Consider the following 17,025-nt stretch of genomic DNA (forward strand, 5'->3'; position numbering starts at 1 on the left):
TGCAAGGTGCTGCATTTTGGGAAAACAAATCTTAGCAGGACTTATAAACTTAATGATAAAGTCCTAGGGAGTGTTGCTGAACAAAGAGATCTTGGAGTGCAGGTTCATAGCTCCTTGAAAGTGGAGTCATGGGTAGATAGGATAGTGAAGAAGGCGTTTGGTATGCTTTCCTTTATTGGTCAGAGTATTGAGTACAGGAGTTGGGAGAACATGTTGTGGCTCTACAGGACATTGGTTAGGCCACTGTTGGAATATTGCATGAAATTCTGGTTATCTGTATATGAATTCTGTCTGTATTAGTTACTCTTTCTAGCCACACGTTCATAATAGTGTTACTTAGACCATAAAATTTAGGAGCAGAGTTGGGCCATTCAGCCCATCGAGTCTGCTCCACCATTTGATCTTGGCTTGCCGATAGTTTTTCATTGCTCAAATAACACTTATAAAAACATATGATAGAAATACCTTCCAAATAACTCACCAATTATTACTTCACTTCAATAGAAGACACTTATCAGTGGCCTATTGTTATCAGCACCAGACAATACGTTCAAAAACTCAGCAAATATTCCAAGGTCATCGTTCAAATCCTGCGATGGCAGATAGTGGGATTTGGGTTCAATAATTTCAACTGGAATTAGGGGGTGTAATGATGATCATGACCATTGACGATTCTTGGGGAAATATCCACCTGCTTCACTTGTCCCCTTCAGAGAAGGAAATCAGCCTTTCTTACCTCGTCTGGCCTACAAACGCACAGCAATGTAGGCGTCTCTTAACTGTCCTCTGGGTAATTAGGCCAGTTTTGATTGCTTATCCCTAATCAGAGGTGCCCACATCCTGTGAACGAATGAAAAAAAAACACTAGTCTTGAATGTTTATTTCAAATATGTCCAACCTTAGTGTGGATGGGAGATCTGAAATTCATTTTGGAATGTCTGTTTTTTTAATTCCATCCCTTGAGAAGTAAATTCTAAATGGTTGCAGTTAAAAACTCTGATAAAGGCATAACATGGGGCTCCAAATTAGTGTTAGATTCAATTCTCTTGAACTGTCATGTTTCAGTGACACTTGGCGAGATACTAAAAGGATGCATTTATCCACGGAACCACCAGGAGGTGAAGATAGATGTTAAGCTGGAACATTGCCTTTTTGTCCTGAGGTCATAAAACATGCGAAATGGGTTCCATTTGAACAGCTACTGTGATGCAGAAATACTGTAAACACTTCATCATGCAATGACTTCAGGTGAAAACTCTCACATTTATTTTCTTTGTTTTGAATTCATTTATCATTTATAACTGTCTTGATTACATTGCCCCTTAACCTTCTAAAGGGGATATAAACCACATTTCTTCAATGTATCCTCAGCATCTTTATGTGAATCTGCACTGCGCCTTGCCCTATGCTGTTGTATACTTTTGAATTGCAGTTCTCAAAATTAAATGCAACATTCCAGATGAGATTTGAATAAAACTGTGCCAAAATGAAGTATAATTTTCTTGCACTTTACTAAACTCCTTGCAGATAAAAGCCAGTATCCCATTTGCCCTTTGAAATCAATTTTTTGGCTTTTTGGGAGACTGGAATTACTCCCTCATTCGGCTAGGAGAGTACAAAAGCTTGAAGATCTGGAGAACTGGACTGCAGGTCTAACTGAAGGAGTTGGGAGCACAGGAACAAGGGGAATACAAAGCACTGGCACCACAGTTTAGCATCTAAAGGATGGGAAAATAGGCTAGGATGTGTTTAGTTACATCAGGTGATGACCGAGGAAGAATAGCTTGCAACAGTATATGACAGCACCAATCCCAACTGTAGACCCAAATCCCTGAGGTGATAGCAAACTGTCAGCTGTCAGTCAAAACTGAGAGACAGCTAGAATAATAATGGAGGTGCAGGACCATTAGCTGCTGTCAGAATTTCCCAAGCTTTTTGCCTTCATAATTTCTATCATGGAGATTCGCAGGGGTTACATAGGATTTAAGATCAGGGCTGGGTCATTCAACCCTTTGAGATTACTCCACCATTCAAATAAGGTCAACACTGATCTGGATGGGGTCTCAACTCCACTTTCTACACCCCATCACCCTCCACTCCCTTTGTCCCTCAAAATTCTAACTTAGCTTTGAATAAATTTAATGATGCAGACTCCACCAACTTTTAGGGAAGATAAAGACCCTCAGAGAAAATAATCTCATCACTGTCTTAGAAGGGAAATCTATCATTCTTAAACCATGGCCCCTAGTTTGTATCTCCCCACAAGTGAAAACATCCTCCAGGTATTCACCTTATCCAGTTCCCTAAGATCCTGTATGTTGACAAGATCACCTCTCATTCTTCGGCCTCTTCCATTGTCAAACCCTAACCACCTGATGCCTGGAGGAAGAACGCCTCATCTTCCGCTTTGGGACCCTCCAAAAACACAGGATCAATGTGGATTTCACCAGTTTCCTCATTTCTCCTCCCCCACCTTATCCCAGCTTCAACCTTCCAACTCTGCACCGGCCTCATGACCTGTCCATTTCCCTTCCCACCTATCTGCTCTGCCATCCTCTCTGACCTATCACCATTACCCACACCTTCATCTACCTATTGCACTGTCAGCTACCTTCCACCCCCAGTCTCACCACCCTTCCTTTTATCTCTCTAGTGAGGAGAAAGTGAGGACTGCATATGCTGGAGATCAGAGCTGAAAATGTGTTGCTGGAAAAGCGCAGCAGGTCAGGCAGCATCCAAGGAGCAGGAGAATCGACGTTTCGGGCATGAACCCTTCTTCAGGAATTCCTGATTCCTGAAGAAGGGCTCATGCCCAAAACGTCGATTCTCCTGATCCTTGGATGCTGCCTGACTTGCTGCGCTTTGCCAGCAACACATTTTCAGCTCTTTTATCTCTCTAGTCCCTTGGCTCACAACCTCATTCCCAATGTAGGGCTTAAGCCCGAAACGTCGATTCCCCTGCCCCTCGGTTGCTGCCTGACCTGCTGAGATTTTCCAGCACCACACTCTCAACTCTGACCTCCAGTCCTCACTTTCTCCCATATATATAGGTCTAACTTGTCCAAACAGCCTCTTAGGATAATCCCCTCAGGAGTGACTTAAGTGAATCATCCCTGATCTACACCTGAAGCGATTACATACATCTACATTTTTGATCTCCTTATTTAAAAAAGAGTTATTTAGATGTAATCTCACATGTTCCATACAGTTTCAGTAAACCACCCTTACTTTTATAATCCATTCAGTGTGGAAAACGTCAACATTCTATTTCGCTTCCTACTCACTTGCTGTGTACGCGTACTAACTTTGTGATTCATGTACCAGGACACCCAGATCCAGTGATCCATCTGCACCACTGAATTATGCAATCCTCATTTATACAGTATACTCTTCATTTAATCTTCCTGCTAAACTGGACAAAGATTCATATTTTCCCATGACATATTCCATCTATCAAATCTTTGCCAAATCACTTAATTGGTCTACACCTTCTAAAAACTCTACTTTTTTCCTCTCTACTACTCACTTGGATGTCTTTGGCAAACTTAACTCCTTTGCATCTGATCCCTCATCCAATTTATTGATATAGATTGTAAATAGTTGAGAACACAGCACTGATTTCCGTGGCACTTCCTGATTTAAAGCTTTCAATCCACCACAACCCAACTCACCCCAAAAGGAATAATTTATCGCTACTCTCTTGATTTGTTAGCTAGTAAATCCATCTCTATGTTAATAAGTTACCTTTCGTAGCACGTAATCTTTTGCAGCAAACTTTGATACGGCACCTAATCATGTGCATTTTGGAAATCTAAAGATATAACATCTATCAGCTCTCTTCCATCAACCATGAATATTATGGTCAAAAAACTTTATTATACTTTTTTATTCACTCATCGAACATGAGCATTGCTGACAGGGTATTTATTGAGGAGAAAGCGAGGTCTGCAGATGCTGGAGATCAAAGATGGAAATGTGTTGCTGGAAAAGCGCAGCAGGTCAGGCAGCATCTAGGGAACAGGAGAATCGACGTTTCGGGCATTAGCCCTTCTTCAGGGTATTTATTGCCCATTCCTGGTTGCTCCAGAGTAGGTTGAACCAAGTTGCCTTCTTGAACAACTGGAGTCCATGTGCTGCTGGTAGAGCCACAATGTTGTTAGAGGGAATTACAGAATTCTGACCCAATAACAATGAACAGACAGCATGGCAAGTGGCTTAAAGGGGAACGTATAGATAGTGCTCTGTATCTGCTGCCCTTGTCCTTGAAGATGTGATTGTTTGTGGATTTGGAAGGTGCTACCTAAAAATTTGCAATGCATCTTGTAGATTAAGAGCAACATTATGTACTGACCAGCAGTTGTGGAGGGAATGGACACTTATGGATGTGGTGCCAATTAAGCAGACAGGTCTTGGATGGTGTCAAGTTTCTGAAAAGCTGTTAGAGATGCACTGACCTGGAGTGAAGTCCATCCGACTCCTGCTCTATGCTTTGTAGATGATGGACAGCCTTTGGGGAGTCAGGTGTTAAGTTATTCACGGAAGTATTCCTAGTCTGTGACCTGCTGTAATAGCCACTATATTTATATGTCAAGTTTCTAGTCAAGGGCAACCCCAAGGATGTCGAGTGGGGGGCTTCAGTGATGGCAATGCCATTGAATGTCAAGGGTCAGCTTTAAACTGTCTCTTAAATGTACTTGCCATCCATCAGCCCAAGCCTAGATACTGTACAGGTCTTGTTGCATTTAAATGTGGACTGCTTCATTATGAGGAGTTGTGAATGGTGCTGTACATGGTGTAATTATTGGCAAACATCCCCACTTCTGACCTTATGATTGACTTTCCCTTCAATGAGGAAGCTGCCAAAGATAGTTAGGGCTGAGCACAGGAAACTATCCGGAGGAACCCCTGCAGAGATGCCCTGGAGCTCTAATCTAATCTAACAACCAGAGCCATCCTCTGATGTGCCAAATATTACTAACCAGCATATAGTTTTCACCGATTCCAGTTTTACAAGGCCAAAACTGATGTCAAGGGCAGAACCCAAACTGGCATCAGTGAACAGGCCAGTACCAAGCAGGTGCTGCTTGATAGCACTGTTGATAAAATCTTCCTTCACTTTGATGAGAGTAGACTGATGAGATGGCAATTGGCTGATCAGTTAAACATGATTCCCCTTTCACAAAACCATGATTATAATTTTCTAATTATTTTGCTTTAGCTTTATTAAAATAAGGATTCCAGCACTGTACCAATCATGTAACTTGGGCAAACTGGCCTATACTTAACTGCTTTTCTCCTCCTTTCTTGAATAAAGCTGTTCCATTTAACACAATATTTAAACTCATGCCACTAAATTGCATCTAATTTGAGTTGTGGGTTTGTCTGAAGAGACTGTCATCAACAATGAGGGCATAGCCATTTCTAAATATCCAGGCCCTCAATTCAACCAGGACAATCCCAGATTAGGAAAAATTGGCCAAAATGTTTTGGGTTTTGAGGACTGGCATGTGGAAATTTCTACTGTAGAAGGTAAAGCCTCAGCATCTGCAAAAGTCCACTTAAACAGGGTAGGAAGTTAGCTAATGGGGAGCATGAATTTAGTCATGAGTAGTCAGAGGTAAACAGAGCTCATTTTAAGTCAAATAAAATTCTGAAAACTGGAAATCCTACATTCAGAACAACTTGACAAAGTTTCTTACCTTTGCCCTCCAATTACAGGGCATCTCATGTATCCATGGGTCCTGTTTCCACAGTTTCAGTAACCTGCGATTTACCGTGGCTGGAACATATAGGGAACAGCCCGGAACCAGGGAGCAGGAGGCTGCTGGGAAGGTATGTTTCCATTTAAATGAATGGGTTCACTCCTATTCGCGAATTCTGGACTTCTGCTTAAGTCCTGGAACATATTCCCTGCAGATGGGGAGGGGGAAGATTACTGTACCCTTTTTCTAATCTCTGATAAATAACCCGGTCCTGTTTTTTTTTCCCCCCCAAGCTAACTGAATACATTTCCACTTTCAAAAGAGTCTGGGTTTAAGCAGCATGGAATGAATTGTTCAGAGCAGCTTATTTTGCTGTTGACTGTAATCATTCCTAGAAATGACAGCACGCAATAGCAGCCAGTTTAGACAGAGAGTTTCCAATTATCAGCAGTGGACATGGGAACAAACATCGAGGAGCTTGAGTTCTAGATCTTGAGTCAATCTAGAGGAACTTGGACACAGGGGTAAAATAGCTGGAGTGTGATTTGACAATGAAATAGGTCATGTTACCAGAGACTCATACATTTCTATCTCTCCCACAACCTTCCTCACTCCTCCATGGTATCGCTCACTAGCCAAATTGTTCCATTATAACTGCAACACCTTAATTCTTGCCCCACCGCCCACTCTAAATCATCAGTAAATTGATCAAAAGTGTCAGTGTTTTCATCAGTATTCAGAAGTGAATATTCATTGAAGAATAAGATGCAGTTGAGAGATTCCTGAACTAGCTGCCTACGTGTCTCTTCCTGCTGTGCTGCTGCACTTGACAACACTTCCAGCTTATATGGTTATTCAGGTCACAGGAAATGGGCTGGAGATCCCACATGGAACAGGATGTGCACAGCAGGGCTCAGAGTTGCTCTATCATTGTTGTAACACAAGAAATTTATATTTAATAAAATGAACACCTTAACTTTTAATATACGTTTTCTAAAAAATTGCTTTGCTCCTTAGAGTAAATTGCTAACTTTGGAGAAAGAGAAGCAAAGCCCCAATACTCTCCAAACAAGTAACTTTGAGTTATTTCTTTTTCACTTTGTTGATCCCAGTGTGACTTGTTTCATACTCAAGTTCTCTTTACATTTGACTTTTATTACTCTACATTTTTTGGTTTATATTTCAGTTTATATATCACAAAACCCAGTTTGCTACACCCCAAGATTGATTCTTGGGCAGAAAAAGTAGAGCCAGTGAATTCCAAAACCAAACTAAGAATCTCTTACTGGTTTCCTTCGGCCTTCACAAGATACGGCCACTGCTCACCACAGTAATATCGAAAAACTGCCTGGTTACCTTATGCAATGCCTTTCTGATCCATTCTCAAAGGCAGTACAGCACATTTAAATACGATGTCCTCATTTTAGCAGTTGACTAGTTTCATGCAAATAACCTAATTTTCAATGTCATTGTTAAACACAGTAGGTCAACTGATTTTCACAGATCAAGACATGAATCAGACAAGTAACCAGTGAATTTGTTTTTTGCGATTTTGATCGAGGGATAAATATTGACCAGACCAGTGAGGAGAATTCCCAGACTCTCCCTTGAAATAGTCCCTTGGGATCATTTACATTCAGAGGACAGATGTGTCCTTGATTCGGCATACCATCTGACGGACATCTCAAACGATGCTGAAATCTAGATTATACCAAATCCCTGAAGTGGGGAATGAATGCACAACCTTCTATTTCAGAAGCGAATGCTGCCAATGGAATAAGGAGGAAAGGTGGCTCAAAACAGCCAATCGCTATTTTCTGGTTTATAAACACAAACATTTCTAGATTAGATACAGGGGAAGTACACTGAACAAATTACTTGACCACAGCATTTCTTTCCCTGCATGTGTCAAGAATAAAACTCAGAAGATTAAATTCTACTATTGGCTGAAGATATTTAAATGATACTTTCAGGAAATTGTGGCTACTTCAGGCCAAAACCAATCGTTACACTGCATACTGGGGACATTAGGGTTTAATCGAAATATCAGTGTCCAGACTGGCTGGTTATCAAAGATCATTCCCTGAAGATCCCTTCCCAATCTCTTCAAGAGGCAGCACCACACAATTAAATGCAATGTCCTCATTTCAACCCTTGACAAATGTCATTCAAATAACCCAGTTTTCAATGTCATTGTTTATTTTTAAAAATCAGTGGTCAACATACTGTACATGGAGTTAGATTAATGATTATAATAACCACAGGTAAATGTGCAATCTCATGCATTTACACACCCAAAATTACTTTGGAAAGGAAGTCACAACATTAAAACTTTATTAGTGTCCAAACAAAACGCAGGGTGAATTTCAGAACAGTACTTTGAAAGGAAAAAAGGAGATGGTTAATAAATTACTTGTTCAAGCTTGCATAGGACACTACCATGCAATGATTGTGCTAGAATGTAACACCAAGAATAGGGCTCATGAAATGGCAGTGGAAGAGAGATATATATTTTTGCCTAACTTTCTATCAAATCAGTGCAATAGGATTATACATCATTTCTTTATATGCTTCTGATTTGCCGGACACTAATATTTGCAATATATACAAATTCAAATCAAATGTCATGTGACTGACAGTTATTTAGCAAGTGTTCGGTACAGAATGAAAGGAATCATGGAGTTAGGGAGCGCCACATGATGAATAATGTATGAATGAACACACAGGAAATAATAAACACTGCATGCATTCACATAAACAGAATCGCAGGAAGTGAAAGGAGTGGCGAAGGGGGTGGGGGAAGACATTCAAGCATCAATAAATATCATATCAAGCGCCCAAAGTACACTATCAATTTGAAATAATCAGAAATAAATTTGCAAAGCAATCTTCTTAATACTTTATTCTTCAGAAGAGATTGAATAAGGCAAAACATGCTTCACACAGCCATCTTATTCCTGCTGAGACAGCAGGAAGTTCAAAACCCATCCATTCAGACCAACAATCTCCAGAGTCCTTGACTGATAGCCATGGTATTTGATAATGACCTTCAGAAATTCAAAGTTCTGTAAAAATGCATAAATAAACGAATTACTCCTTTGAATGCTCAGCAAACAATGACTTTATGTACAAAAACTGACTGGTTTAAGATATTTAAAACCTCAAAGTAATTGACAGCATAAGTAAGCAGTCTCATCAGGGCAAGACTGACCGTAAGCCACTAACTGCCTTGTCTGACCAGCATCAATACTTTGTAAATTTAAGAACTGGCAGTGGAGGAGTAACAGCACAGTTTACAGGAAACACTATTGTAATAAGTAGCACTTAGGGCAGGTGATAAGGCTTGGTGCAAAAACTGATTACCTAATGTTTCAATTGTGACTGCTGACTCCTGCAGGAACTACTCAGATTTAGTAATTAACTGTCCAAATAAGGTACAAACAGAGACGAACATTGCTGCAAGAATTGCTCTTCTGTTAATGTTGCATTGTATCACGAAGCAATGGTCTCAAGAATGCTATATTTCAGAAAGAAATGTAAGTAGCGGGGCAGAAAGCACTCACCCCCAAGAGGCAAATACAGATTCCTTTTACCACCAGCCGTATTTAGCAATGCAATAAATATGGGCATTCACATTCATATTAACAGTCAAAAACTAAAATAGGCACTGTTTTGATCAGTGATCAAAAAAATCAGGGCTCAGATAACTACTGTAAAGTGATGCTTAGTAAAGGCATTGCCTCCAACACATATCTTGATAATTTCAATGTTCACAACCCACCAGTACCTTTGTACAGAAGTACAACTGGCAGTTGTGATCTCACTCCTTTTAATTCAATAAACTCTACCTTATTACTTACAGAAGAGCCCCAAAACCAGAGAAGCATGGTCATTGATTAAATCAATGGTTTGGGTTATGCCTCTGTCCAAAGGGAGAACAACAAAGGCTCAAAGAAATTAGACAGGTTATTCAGGAAGGATCATGATGCAGCGAGGAATCTTGCAGACAGGAATCAATATGAAGATATCAGTCAAAGAATAATACCCTGGAAACTAGAATTCAACAGACTACAGATTGGCAAACAGTTCTCATGGCAAAGGTACACACAGCAACCAGTCATCAAAATTGTTTACCCTTAAGTAATTTGATCTACTAAGTCCAACTGAATAACAGCTTTAAAAATTCACAATGATGCAATTCTGTGTCACAAACAAAACATTATCTGTGGATTTCAAGTGGCTACAGTAAAATTATGAAATGAGTTCATTATGAAATCAACCAATTCTGAAAGAGGTCAAGAGAAATTGAGGTTTAGAGTCTTGGACCTCATGATTTAATCAGAAGTACAAGAGAAATCTGTAGCTTGTGAAAACCTCTCTCTGTCACTTTTCAATTAAGAGTCTGTTCTCATTCCATACTTTCAATTCCGGAATTCTGAAATATTGATTTGCCCCTTCTTTCATTTTCCGTGTGCTCCCATGGTTGCCTCACCAGTCAAAACAGTTCTACACAGTGGAATGTAAAGATTTAAAATAGTCATGTAGTAAGCTGCAGAAATTGCTAAAGCAGCTCAGCAGGTCTCACAGCATCTATGAACAGATAACACACTGAGTCTAGTGACCTTTCTAGAAACATTAACTTCCTGCTCCAGAGAGAGTTAATCCTTTTTTTAAAAAAAAAGTGACTGGAAAGCAAAGATAAAGTGTACAATTTGCTCTCTGAAATATTAAACCCAACAAATGTCAAATAATGTCAGATACAAGATCAAAGAAAAATTCACGTGACAGAAGGAGCATACCTGATAACCAAGGATTAGTTGGTGTTTCTCTGACGCAGGTTCTTGTCTTTATGATTGTTTGTAGAATTGGTTTTCCTGTTCGAAATTACATAAAAGTTAACAGCTATTTACTGTACTCATTATATTTAGCACAGATTACAGTCTTTGCTGGAGATGATGCAATGTAGGGTGACAGCAAGATAGTGGTAAAGTTGCTAATCCAGAATTCCAGGCAAATATTCTGGGGTGATGAGATTTTAATTCATTAAAAATCTAAAATAAACTAAAGCTGGCCTAATGACAACCATCTAGCCACTGTTTGTTTTTATGGCAATAAACAATCTGGTTGACTAATGTCTGGCATCTGCTATCCTTACCTGGTCTGGCCTACATGCCACTTAAGATCCACAGCAATGAGGTTGACTCTAGCCCTCTGAATAATTAGTAATGGACAATAAATGATAATGCAGTCAGTGACATCCACATTCATGAATGATACTTAAAAAGCTATTTTTAAATTCAAAGACTTGTTTACTTTCAGATCTTTAAGTCCGTTGTTCAAAACTCAAATGTTCTTGTGCATTTTGAGGGAAAAAAAAATCAGCTGAAAGTACAGATGGGAATGAAGATGAAGCAAGGACATTTTATTGTTACTGGATGATTGGATTTGGACAAGTCTGCATTCAACCACTCTTCCACACATCAGGAGGTCAGAGTTACAATAAGTTACTAGATGCACCAAACTTATGTTATCTGTAATCAAAATTTGCTATAGTGAAATTTTCTTTTTTAAAAGAAGTGCCAATCACTTGCAGTGTCCAGGTAATGCTTTCTTAAAACTAACAGTAACTTGTAAATCTGAAATTGGTTTAGATTTTGTGATGAAATTTAAAAAAATAATTCAGTTTCACTTATTGAACTTGAACAAAGACATAGCGTGTGAAGCGCATGTTTATGGATTTGACAGCTCGAGTTTATTTTTAAAGAAGCTGAACTAAAGCTTGTCGCGTCAGCCTGGACTTCCAATGCTGTGCGTTTATGAAGGGGCACATCGGCTGGTTGGACTGCTGGTTTTGCAATGCAGAGTGATGCCAGCAGCGTGGGTTCAGTTCCCATATGAGTTAGAGTCACCATGAGGGTGGCACTGTCTTGACCTCACCTACCACCTAGGTTGTGGATCACAGGGTCAACTCACACCAGTTCTCGCTGATGAGACAGCAGCTGGACTATGGTGACTTTCACCCTGCTATGCTTTGACCCACAAATGCCCAGTTGCTTCTCTCCTATCAACCCCTCAAAAAGAGAGCAGCACCTCATTTTTAGTCCAGAATAAGAAAGTAGCCCCCCAATCAGCATTCTTGATTAGCAACTTCACCTATTCCACAAGCATCGTGGATAGCAAAATATTTCATGATATAAGTTAGTAACAATTTAAAAATTAACAGCCTAAATTCCAACATTTTCATATTCAATAATTTCAGGTGATGGATGATCAAGTATTGCTGAACTTTGAACTGGTCAGTTCATGCTAATGATCAGCATAAGATTTACTATTTTCCCCTCCACAACTGAAGTAGTGGACAATTTGTGGCCAGGTTGTTATTGCTCGGATTGCTGCAGCCCAGGGAAAACCTGGGCTCAAATCTTCCACCTACCTTGTTCCACCATCAGTTCAATGCTTGGCCTCACTCCACATCTTACTAGTGCAGTTTCTTAAGATCTAGCCTACGTTTTTTTTTTAAAATAATGAATTCAAGAACAGACTTGAAAGAACATTAGATTGGTTTCAACAACAAAGCTAATCCAACAATCCTTCCCAATATAGAGTGACCAAAACTGCTTACCAACAACCTATCGTGTAAAAGTATGGTGGTTGACTGGAGTGACCAATAAGAAACAAAGAATTACAATGACGTAGTGACTAGACTACAGCAGTGCTTCAAGTGCATTGTCAGGTTTTGATGAAGAGCTACTGAACGCAATGCAAACAGAGTTTATTTTTCAATTTATATACAAAAGTGGAGAACAGACCAGGCTTGGAATGTGCTTTTATTGTTTAAGACATTTTAAAAAAAATCAATTCTAGTAAGAAACATTTGTTGCCTATTTGCTGATTAGACGTTCAGCAATTTTCTAGAAAAAGGAAATCCTACGAATGTACAAGGCCAGTCATGTTAATAGAAAACTTTTATAGAATAATGCAAGACTGAACCAACGTATACCATAAAGATAACATCTAAAGCATGCTGCAGAAAAACGTGAAGATTGAAAAAGCTTAGACAAAGATGCACATGACAAAAACAGTAACAGCAAACTATTTCTCAATAGCAGCAAATACAAAACTGAAGTAGTATGGTATGCATGTTCTATTATAAAATCTGTAAAAATACTACACTGGGGATCATGAGAATGTTGATCAAAGTTTTGCTGAGGCCAGCATAAAAACAGTCAAGATGATAGGCTTACAAACTCCTGAAGGAGTCCCCAGTGTGCAAGTTACTTGGTAATCTGCATCGCATGCCTTGCATCTAAGCGGTTGGGTTTTTAAATATAATTGACATGAGAATGAGTTAGCCAGGCATCTTTTAGCCTTTTTTTTTTATATTGCTTGAGAGTTGGGGGTGGGGTTGGTTGGGGAGGATGCCCGTTACTTCAGTTGGCTGGTTTGCGATAGTGTGATCCAACAGGGTTGGTTCCAACTCATGCACAGGCTCAGCTTATTTTGAAGCCCTCTTTTTCTCAATCTTTTCCCTCACTGGACAGGTGGTGACACTCAGGTTAAACAACCAATCATCTCTCTCTACACTGAGAGGACAGCCCTATGGTACGAAGGACCAGGATGACTTTACTAGAGTTAAAAAGACCCGACAATTTCACAAGTTCTCTTACTGATCACATGAAAACGTGCAACAAACAAACTACAAAAGCAAGTGTGATAAAAGCACAGCTTAAGCATAATCTTGGCCAGGCAGTTTGGGTTTAAATTCCAACTCAGACTAAGAAGTGAACAATGTATCATTAGATTAGATTAGATTAGATTACTTACAGTATGGAAACAGGCCCTTCAGCCCAACAAGTCCACACCGCCCTGCCGAAGCGCAACCCACCCATACCCCTACATTTACCCCTTACCTAACACTACGGGCAATTTAGTATGACCAATTCACCTTACCTGCACATCTTTTGGACTGTGGGAGGAAACCGGAGCACCCGGAGGAAACCCACACAGACACGGGGAGAACATGCAAACTCCACACAGTCAGTCGCCTGAGGCGGGAATTGAACCCGGGTCTCTGGCGCTGTGAGGCAGCAGTGCTAACCACTGTGCCACCGTGCCGCCCACGGGAAAGAAAGGCAAAGAATCTCAACGAGGTGCCTAATGGGCACAATACAACTGCTCCCAATAAAACCAGTAGTCAACTGGCATCCTCACTTGCTGACAAGTGAGGCGCACTGATGAGATAAGATGGAGGAAAGTTTATTCAACTTGTAACCCACATTGAACCTGACACAAGCATGCCCATTGAAGCTGGTACTTGACAGCAAATTCACTTTATAAAAAGTACCATATTTAAATAAATTTAATTTTATACTCACATCGGTCCAGAAACTGGCTCATCATCTGCCTCAGTCAGAGAGTCAGAACACAGGTGACAGGGAAGGTAAAGAAAAAGGAAAAAAAAAGGAGCTATTAGAGATTAGCACAAAACCATCTGTAAACTGCTAGCACCAGTTGGCTTGACTTTGTCAGCTCAGATAAACTTCAACGATGTAATTGTTCATGGAGTTAGTCTCTAAATCATTACATTCAATGGCAAAAAAATGTTATTACATGGTTGGTTAACACTTTGAGGCTTGTCATGAAATACTGCAACTATAGTGGACAGATTGTGTAAGGTACATGTTCATCTTGTCCCCAAGTTCCAGTGGTTCACTCTCATAGACCAATGAGAAGACGTAAACCAACAACTGATTGTGAAATCCTGTTCAATATTTTTTTTTCCTCTAGGTTTTGTTGACCTGAACAAAAATGTGTTTTATTTATAGGGTGTAAAGATTGAGAGAGAGTACAAGGGCTTTGCAGTGAGACCAAATCAAGACTCGGTACCTAGTTGCCACTAAACTAAAAATGACGTCAAATTTAAACAATGACCGGGGGGAGGGGGGTAACTATTCTGATGTTACGCATAGCTGAAGGAAGCTCAATGCTTTAAAAAGCAATAACAGAGTTTGCATCTGTGTGCATTACCACTCTACAAGGGCAAAAACGGAACGGGATGGATGGATCAAATACATCCTAGCTTGGAGCATGTTTTGATCACCAATTCTACTAAAATGTCCAAACAGATGTGCTTCAAAACGTTTTTTGTCCTATAAGTACAGAATGGAGGATCAAAACATTTCAGATCATAAGATTACAATCTATCATTTTAAGGCAAGGTAAAAGGGCTGTAAACACATACTGCAGGATTGAGGGCTCACACTACTAAAGGTACTACAATACCCTGGACAGTGTATGGCATTAGCAAAGGTAGAGTTAAATAGTCTTCTCCAGAGCAAGGGACACATTATTTAAGTGGACCAAAGATAAGTATTTCCCCTTTAATAGAGGGCTGAAGAAACGAGAAATTTCAAGCTGCGTCTGTATTGAGCAGTAGTGTGTTAATTTGATCATTTGCATTTATGCTAATATAATAATGAATTTTGACAAGGCACTAGAACCAAATGACTGAGATGAGATTCCTTTGGCTCAGGTAATCCAAAGTTACTCAAATCTTTTTGATGCATTGATTTAATATACAATAAGTGCAGAAATCAAGGGTAGGATAAGACATACATGAGTGAACCATGAGATGTTTTACTTGTACCGGAATCAGAATGATGCATTGCATTGGAACACATTCTGGATTGAAAGGTATGATGTTGCAATTAAAACCTGAACACACACACACACACAGTGGATCATGTGGTACTGTATCGCAAAGACCTGATTCATACATGGTTACAACTGCATGCATGTGCTCCCTGATGTTTAAAAGTAATAAGGCAGGTTAGAAGAAAAAAAACAATTCAATATCCTAGAACTTGGTATTTGAATGCACCACAACACTTAGACAAGTTTTATTGATTTTTAAAAAAGTAACAGGTCGTGTAGTGTTAGTTATTTTGCTAAAATCAGAAATAAACAAATTTCATTTTATTTATCAGATGGGTAATGCAATAAGGTCTTTATTTTTCTTCTCAATCTCTTATCTAACCAACTTATGGGAGCAATTGTATTCTTTAAAAATATGATCTTGCATTTTTTCAAACTTACTGAGGGAGGAGAAAGAATTTGATTTTATCCTTCAAACATTCTGGCTTTAATAACTTCAAACAACATTTGAAATGGCAAAAAAAAAGATTTTTATTTTGGAAGGAAAGGTCGGACATTTAACAAAGGGCGTTTGATAATGGGTGTTTCAAGTTTCTTGGGTTCAAAGAAATTATGTGGCATAGACTTGGTTAGGCAACAAAGATCTACAAAATGTTTTTTTTGCTGGACAAGCCCTGTGTTATGTCCACTAGGTTAAGCAGGATTCCACAAGGTGTCTGGTATACATGAAGCAAGTATGGAAATTTATCGCAACGCAGCCACCTGACAGCACGCACCAGGAGTAATGGCAACATTTCCAGGGCTACGAAAGTGCCATTACTCCATCTGTACCTTGAGGCACGGAGAGAAGCCACCGCCAGCGCACAAGTGACTGGGAAGACCAAAAAAAGTCAAATCACAAACCAACAGCTCACAGCCGCGAAACACCAGCAACACACCAGTGACCACAGGTCTCAGTCACTGGCAAGGACGTATTTATAAAACAGTGTACAAAGAAAACTAAGACCAGTCAGACAACCAGACGTCAGTGCCGCAGAGAATACTGAAATTATATACACTGTTTATGTAATCAAGAGATGCATCAGGAATTGAAACAAGTACACAGACTATATAGTTAGTTTCTCCCCTCTACCACTTGTTTCTTAAACCCAGAGTTTATAAGTAGATTCTAAATTAACAAAGAACTATATGACTTTTGATAGGACAAGGCAATTTTCTGTATCAGAAGATTTTCATAGCAAATTAAAAAGCTGCTTTATCACTCAGGAAAACCGACTTCATGATAGACTTCAACAAATCAGTGAAATTGTGAGAGATTTTAAGCTCTGAGGGAGGGAGTCAAGGTATATATAGTACGATACTTAAGCAAAAAAAAAAATAAGTGAGCTAATTATGTTAACAAATTTGGTTATTTCCAATCCAAGTTGAGGGCTTGTATAAGCATTGCCACCAATCTAAGCTCCCAATAAATGCACAGTTGCAATGTGGATCTTAAAAACATAGCATATTTTTAAGGCAAACTACTAAATCGCAAGTGCCCCCAACTCTTACAATGGGAAACCTCCAGCACTTTGCACACATGATCAGACTGTGCTGTGGCAGAGCTAAGCTCATCCACTGAGACATTCCATTAAAGTCAGTTAAATGTTGGTAAGGATACTATTAATAT

At 39.5% G+C, this 17,025-nt stretch overlaps 1 protein-coding gene across 2 annotated transcripts in view; it reads right to left on the reverse strand.

Annotated features, from left to right (window-relative positions):
• Positions 1-7,883: 7,883 nt before the first annotated feature.
• Positions 7,884-17,025, reverse strand: part of nptnb (neuroplastin b) — a 79,124-nt gene continuing 69,982 nt past the window's right edge. The window contains exons 7-9 of one of the 2 annotated variants that reach the window (XM_043680632.1): positions 14,078-14,090; positions 10,502-10,576; positions 7,884-8,767 (exon numbers count right to left, since the gene is read on the reverse strand). In XM_043680632.1, coding sequence (XP_043536567.1) covers positions 10,516-10,576; positions 14,078-14,090 — 74 coding nt within the window. In that variant the 3' untranslated portion in view covers positions 7,884-8,767; positions 10,502-10,515. Of the gene's footprint in view, positions 8,768-10,501; positions 10,577-14,077; positions 14,103-17,025 lie in introns of both variants that reach the window. The other variant, XM_043680631.1, reaches the window with a different exon arrangement.

The sequence above is a fragment of the Chiloscyllium plagiosum genome, chromosome 40, assembly GCF_004010195.1.
Source record: "Chiloscyllium plagiosum isolate BGI_BamShark_2017 chromosome 40, ASM401019v2, whole genome shotgun sequence".
NCBI lineage: Eukaryota > Metazoa > Chordata > Chondrichthyes > Orectolobiformes > Hemiscylliidae > Chiloscyllium > Chiloscyllium plagiosum.